The 6,774-nt window shown below is 38.1% G+C and overlaps 1 protein-coding gene across 3 annotated transcripts in view; it reads right to left on the bottom strand.

Moving 5' to 3' along the window:
* Positions 1-423: 423 nt before the first annotated feature.
* The window catches only part of CDK19 (cyclin dependent kinase 19), a 119,912-nt gene continuing 113,561 nt past the window's right edge, over positions 424-6,774 (bottom strand). For all 3 annotated transcript variants that reach the window (XM_085056165.1, XM_085056163.1, XM_085056164.1), the window contains one exon: positions 424-4,676. In XM_085056165.1, the coding sequence (XP_084912291.1) occupies positions 4,545-4,676 (132 nt within the window). In that variant the 3' untranslated portion in view covers positions 424-4,544. The remainder of the gene's footprint in view (positions 4,677-6,774) is intronic.

The following is a 6,774-nucleotide window of genomic DNA, read 5'->3' as shown; positions in this document are numbered from 1 at the left end:
CACCTGAAATACTCGAAATGCACCAAGGTCCAGCAGAAGGAGAAAGCAGGAAGGCGATTATTTCCAGAATAGAGTAAACCAGCTTTTTTTTCAGAAGGTGCATCTACAGCATTGTAAGTAATAATGATGCCAACAAGTGGCATTGTACTCAGCACATTTACAACCAGAGAGCAAAACCTAAGAGAACACTCCATCAATCCTGCTTTCCATAAGGCTTCATTCTATTTTGATAGACACATACCCATGAATATCCTTGTGGGCATTTTGAAATCTGTAATTTCAACTCTGAGGTTTTGCAAGCTTTGTTTTGTGTGGTGTATGATATCATAAACATCCTGAATATAATTACTACTGCAATTTTGTGGGCTGTATTTTCCCTCTTGGTAGCCCAAAGCTGATGTATACAAAAACTTTTCTGCACACTTATATGATTTGAACTTTTTATTATTATTACAAATGTATATTATTTTATTAAAAAATTCACACTGAAGCAAAGTCAATTCCATTTCATTACAACCAAGAATATAAAATAAATGCAATGAACTCATAGCTTAGTTTTAACAGTCATTTCAAGAGTGACATCAGGACAACTTAAAAGCAGTAAACTCTCAACTCTAGAATGAGAAACAAGTATTTTGCTTTGTGGTTTTGGTAGCCCATTGGCAAGGGCACTGCTGAATGCGGCCACCACAAATCTAGAGCGGCAAAGTTTTGTGGCAGCATGAGGGGAATACACAATAATTTCTAATGGAAACTACAAAAATGAAAGATGCGTGCATGAATTATTACGAAAAAAAATAACTGAGTAGAGACAGGCACACTTCCACAAATAGTAAACATGGGAATATACAACTAGAACAATTTGAAAAGTTACTACCTTACATATATAAAAAGTTCTTTAAATTGCTGTTAAAAAGGACATGTTCTGTCCAGATTTTGTGTAATACTTTTTAGTGTCTACACAAGACAAATTTTTAAAAAAATTAAATAGCATTAATTTACTACTAAATATTTAGGAGATAACAGTGCATTAAGGACTTTTTTCATATAGTAATACACATCGCTCCTGTCTGGCGACATTTTTAGAAGATTACGTATGGCCTTATGTACAATACATTTATTTAATCCTAAAACAATTCTTTGCTTAATGGTGTTAAAGTACCATTCCTGAAGATTATGAAGGGGAACTAAGCTTATTATGTTTATATAAAATATCATACATATTTGAACACTTCTAGCTTCCCGCCACCCCTCCCGCTACAAATGCACTTCCCTCCCCCTCCCCAGATACAGTGTCACAGATACAGTGCAGGAGTCGCAGCTTTCCCTATATTTTTCCTTCATTGTGCAGTTTGTGCTACATAAACTTCACCAACATGGACCAGGCTGCTCATCCCATTAATTCCCCACGTGTTTGTTTCCTCTGAGCCCCAAGGGGAAAAGCTGTACTCAGCAGCCTGCTCTCCCACCAGGATGGAGAAGACAGCTCTGCTCCCCTCAGTACAGGTGTGAAACATTTTTGGTGAGGGTCTAAAGGTTATGGACAGAGACAGAGCTGAGTAATAATGAAACTGCACAGGCAAAAAATAACATAAAAATTACATGGTCCTGGTTTCCCACGACAAACTGCACAATTCACTTCTGAAAGCAGCGAGTTTTTACCTCACGGGACAAACCCTAGGCAGCAAGGCTTCTTCCACTATGACTGCCACCCACCCTGGCAGCACCCTGGCAGCATCAAGCTCCCAAGAAAAGGTGAATTGTTTCACCACCAGGAAGGAACTACAAGAGTGTGCAGAGCACACATTTTGCAGCCAGCACTGTTGCTTTTATTTGCTCTCCTCCTGGTTGTGAATTTGAAGGAACAGAGGAAGTCAGCTGAGCTTCACGTGTGCACACAAAAGCTAGAGAGAGTAGTGGCATGTGGTCATCTATCAACCTAACCAAGGCAAGAAATGCAAGTGCAGCTTAGAGAGGCTGTGGCAGTCACACTAGAAGCTGGAAGCTCATTCAATTAAAGCACCTTACATTGCTGTGAAGTTTCACACTCTACATACAGATTAACCTACACCATGATTTTGCCTTATTGGCACAAGAGTACACCTTAATTAACCATATTGTTCCCTGCCACCTCCTGATCTAGTATGAATTTTGACAATCAGCTGGAGGTCACAGCAGGGAGAAGAAATTTTACATAACTATAGTAGAAAAGACAAAATTTTGAGGAACAGAAGGATGAAATGAACAGGAGGGGAGAAAAACCACTCTGGCATAGGTTATTTTCCAGAAATGTGACATTCAAATCAAAAGTACAAAAGAAGTGTGACTTAATGGCATTTGCCAAATACCCATTTGATCAAAAGTACCTCATTCTAACATCAGCAAGGAGTGAGACAAAAAGAATGTCACCCCAGTGTCACTGAAAAGGAACAATTAAAACCTGTTCTTTCTAACAGGGTATTACAGTATGTATAAAACATAGCATGTCAAGGGTAACACATTGAAAGTAACCTTTGGGAGATTATTTTTCCCCAGAAATATTTTTTTCCTTCCAGCTGCTTCATTTAATTTTTCACCACCTTCTTATCCATTTGATGACAAAAGCAGGTTTTAGGTAGCTTTTCCAGAGCAGCTGGGTGTTGCCAAAATCACATGATGGCAGGTATGGCCTGAGCAAGCCAACTGGTCACAAAAAGTAGGAAAACAGCATGAGTTTGAGGAGAAAGGGGGCACTAAAGGTGATTGGGAGATCAAATCCACTAGAACTACGTATGTGACTAGCTGTGATGAAAAGCATTCTCAGAGCAAACAGATCAACTGATTTTGCTATACCTGATCACAACTTCAGTGTGAATGTGTACAGGTCACCTTTTTTTTTTTTTGTGGGCACAGGACAGAAAAGAACACACTGCAGCATAAAAACCTGTAACACTATTTACATCTACACGCCTCTCACTTCACCTCTTCTCTGGACACCAGCTGTAGAAACTCACTGATGTTACACTGCCAGTGGCTTTCTAAATGCATTTCTCTAGGTTTTCTGCCACAAGAGTCAGCCTTATTTCTGAGGGCTGAAGCAAAAATGAAGCTGTCCCAAATTACATGTTGTGTCTCTCCAAATAACTGTGGTTCCAGAAGTTGGACAATAATCCTCTGATTATGCTTCTGAACTCTTGCTTAATTACTGGGGATTTTCTGCCAGCTACCCATCCACTTACAGTCCCTTAGGCACAATCAAAACATGTTTGCTCTAGGGAAAAAGAAACATTTCAGTGCAATCAAGCGCATCTGGTGTAACTAATCTGGTTAATCACAGCAATGTGAGGGACACAGAATATGCATTATAAACATGAAAAAGGAACAATTTTCAACATGCTTTTCAAACTGCACAATAATTTCTCTTAATTAGAAATTTTAACATAAAATGATTAAATGCATTTGTTTTTGCAAGTCTTCGTATTTCTGCCACCTTTAAATTTTGAGAACTGACTCAGGAATGTGAAAGACAGCTAAATTTATAGAACTCTCACACACATTAATAAGCTACTTAGCAGAAAAACAGAAAAAGCCCGTCATCCACATTCCTACTGAGACTTGAGGGCAGTAAATACATTTTCCTGACTATTTTGGTGTCCAGCCTGGGAAGACATTCCATTCTTCTGTTCCAACAGATCCTGAAAGCATCTCCTTTTTATGTGACTGTCCTGGTTTCATTTAAAATAACTCTTAATTTAAAACTAGTCAGAGCATGATCACTGTGATTTCAAGAATTCAATGTGAATGAGTTAAGAAATATCAGCAATCTTCTGTTTGGCGTTCAGTCCAGTAGCATGAAGCATATCTGTCGCTGCAGAGACTTGGGCAGGTTTTTTTCTTTTTTAATTTTTCTTTTTTCATTTTATTAATTTTTAAAATTTTTTATTTTTAATACTTTGCCTGAAAACTAGACTAATAAAAACAGAATAGTAAAATACTCTGGAACAGTAAAATTTTGCTGTTCTTGACATCCATGAGCAAAACAGTAATATCCTGTGAAAATAACATAGTGCTTTAAAAAGGTGCAATATACCTGTATAGCTAAACTGGTTTGCCTAGTATAAAACTAACTATATACAAGCTTGAAAGCCTGGGAGTTCAAGATTTTAAAACTTTAAAATCCCATCAAAGAGATTGAAAAGACAGATTTATGGCAATCACTACAGCATAAGGAAGGTGCACCAGGAATCCTTCAAAATTCCAAAGGTTAAAGAAGTTAAGTGCTGGGTTCAGATCAGAAGGGTTCATTAGAGTAACCACAATGGAGCACATGCAAGGGCAGGGAAGAAGGAAAACTTCACAACAATCTCCTTTCTGGCAATAAAGGGATGGGGATGGGCCAGGGGTGAGGGAAGTCTTCAGTGAGTGAAGTTTTCCTTTTGTCATCATGAATTTTAATTCTGCATCCATAGTTTGTATTTTTGGTCTTCTCATCATTATGAACTTCATATTGCTGGAGTCTTCTGGCTTCTAGTCCATTCCTTTCTGAGTGCAGCCTGTCAGGCCTCTCAGTACCTGTGAGACTGATGAGATTGGTGGTACTGAGAGCTCTGCTGAGACGATGTGGAATAGCCCATTGTACTCTGGGACTGAGAAGATCCCTGAATGTTGCTTTGGTAACTCAGGCGTGAGCTGGAGTGCTGCAGGAAGAAAAAGAGAGGGATCAGAGGAATGAAACCCAGCCTGTTAGGACTATGCAGCTCAGGAAATTTTTAACCTCTCTGGTGCTCATTAAAACATGATTGTTGGGGAAGCTGACTAAATAGTGCTAGTATTTAGGGTCCCATAAAGCAAGTCATAATTCTGATCTGCAATCAGCTTTAACACAGAACACAAAATACACAAGAACCCTAGGAGACACCTAAAAGTACAGCATGTACACGCCCATTTTCTGAAAAAAAATACACAAGAGATAAGAGAGCAGACTCCCTTTCAAAATTCATCTGTTTCTTATACTTACATCTATCATTATTGTAAATGCTATTGATGAAAAACCAAACTGCTAAGGCTACAAACACCCTTCTTAAGACAGACAATAATAAATGCTATAGAGAAACATTTTATTCTTTTCTGAGAGACGACCATGACTTAAGAGTTACTCGATTTTTCTAAATGAAAAATTGTCCAGTAAGATAAAATAACACCATTTTAAGCGAGTCTTTCAACCTGCTCCCTTATCTACTGCCAATGAGGACAACTCCTTAAAGATGGGCATGTGTATGTACATAACCTAACATTCATTTACCTGAATATTTTTTTTTCCCCTTCGCAGTTTGGGATGTCAGCTCAGTGGACTCCAACCTCAGCAAGACAAATTCATGGATCTTGCAGCCTCCAGCCTGCTGAATTTGCCCTTTCATTATCATAACCATTCCCCATCCAGAATTAATCATGAGCTGCCCAATAATGCAAGCTTAAAAATCACTTGGCATGAGAAGTACTGCTCAATGGAGAGGAGACTCTCCAGTAAGGTAAACCCCACTGCAATCTGCATTATTAGGTTGCTTGTGTCTAAAACCTGGTATTTTTCTCAAAATTCTGGAAAATTTTTCAACTTCTCATGGAAAAGAATTGTGATAAATTCTATGACTTTACAGGAGCTCTTTCTGGATGAAAAGCATCAGCTCTCCATCCTAAGCAAAATACCCAAGGTCACGTAAGGAAGATCTAGTAAAATTCAACAAAGAATTTGCATTGTCATTTGTGGATGCAACATATATTGAAGCTGGTGAATTACAAAAAAGCTTCAACAGAGACTTTAGATCACAAGCTAAATCACAAAAAACCCCAAAAAACCCCACACAGCAAAGGGAATCTTCTACCTACTTCTGAATGAGATAAAATGGAGCAAAATTAATGCCGTAAGACTACAAGAATGCATTAACTTGCCCATGCTTATTTTTGTTCCACATATGAGAATTTGTTTTTAACAAAGTCAGACTTGGACAAATTGCAGACATTCCTTTCTGGAACAGAAGATAGTCAGCTAGAAGTTAAAGGCAGATAGCCAAACACAAGTGTAAAAATGGATAATCAGATCATACAATTTAGTGAATGACGTAAAGGAAACATACAGATCATGATTTTGATGCCTGTGCTGTTAAAGTTTAGAAGGAAAGCATCATAGATGGTAAAAAAATCTGAAAAAAAATATTTAGACTGCTAGCAACTTGTAAGGGGGAAGTTTGCCAACAATTCAGAGAGCTGGATAAGAATTCTATAATGGATATCATCAAATGCAGCACACCAGTCCTCAAAGTATAGCCCAAACCAGACCAGCCATAAATACTGTGCAGTCAGACAGCTATAGTGATCTGTCCAGGCCTCAAGCCTGTCTGGAACTTTTCAAAAAAGAAACCTAGTTGTCTTTCTCCTTAAATTGCACTCAATGCCTTCATGATCATTTGTAACTAAAAGAGTCAAACAAAAATGGGAGAAATATGTCTGGCACTGAGTAATCAATTGTCTGTGGAGAAGGTCTGGAGGGCTAAGTCAAGACAACTCTAGAGCTGGGTGCCTTAAAACCTACTTATTTTAACTTTAAAGCAGCCTGAAAACACTATTCTCCAAGATGGAATCCTCTTGGAAGCTAGGAGCAGATAGAATCCCTGGGATAATTTAAAATTTACCTTTACTATCTACTTTTTTTTCAATTCTGATTTCAACTAATTACTGTTCCAGCAAGTATAAATTCAGAAGTACTGAAGATCCTGGTAAGTTCAGTGCTTTCTATATTTA

Source organism: Lichenostomus cassidix, chromosome 3, assembly GCF_008360975.1.
Source record: "Lichenostomus cassidix isolate B80296 chromosome 3, HeHo_3.0, whole genome shotgun sequence".
Classification (NCBI taxonomy): Eukaryota; Metazoa; Chordata; class Aves; order Passeriformes; family Meliphagidae; genus Lichenostomus; species Lichenostomus cassidix.
This window is presented reverse-complemented; position numbering and strand designations above follow the sequence as displayed.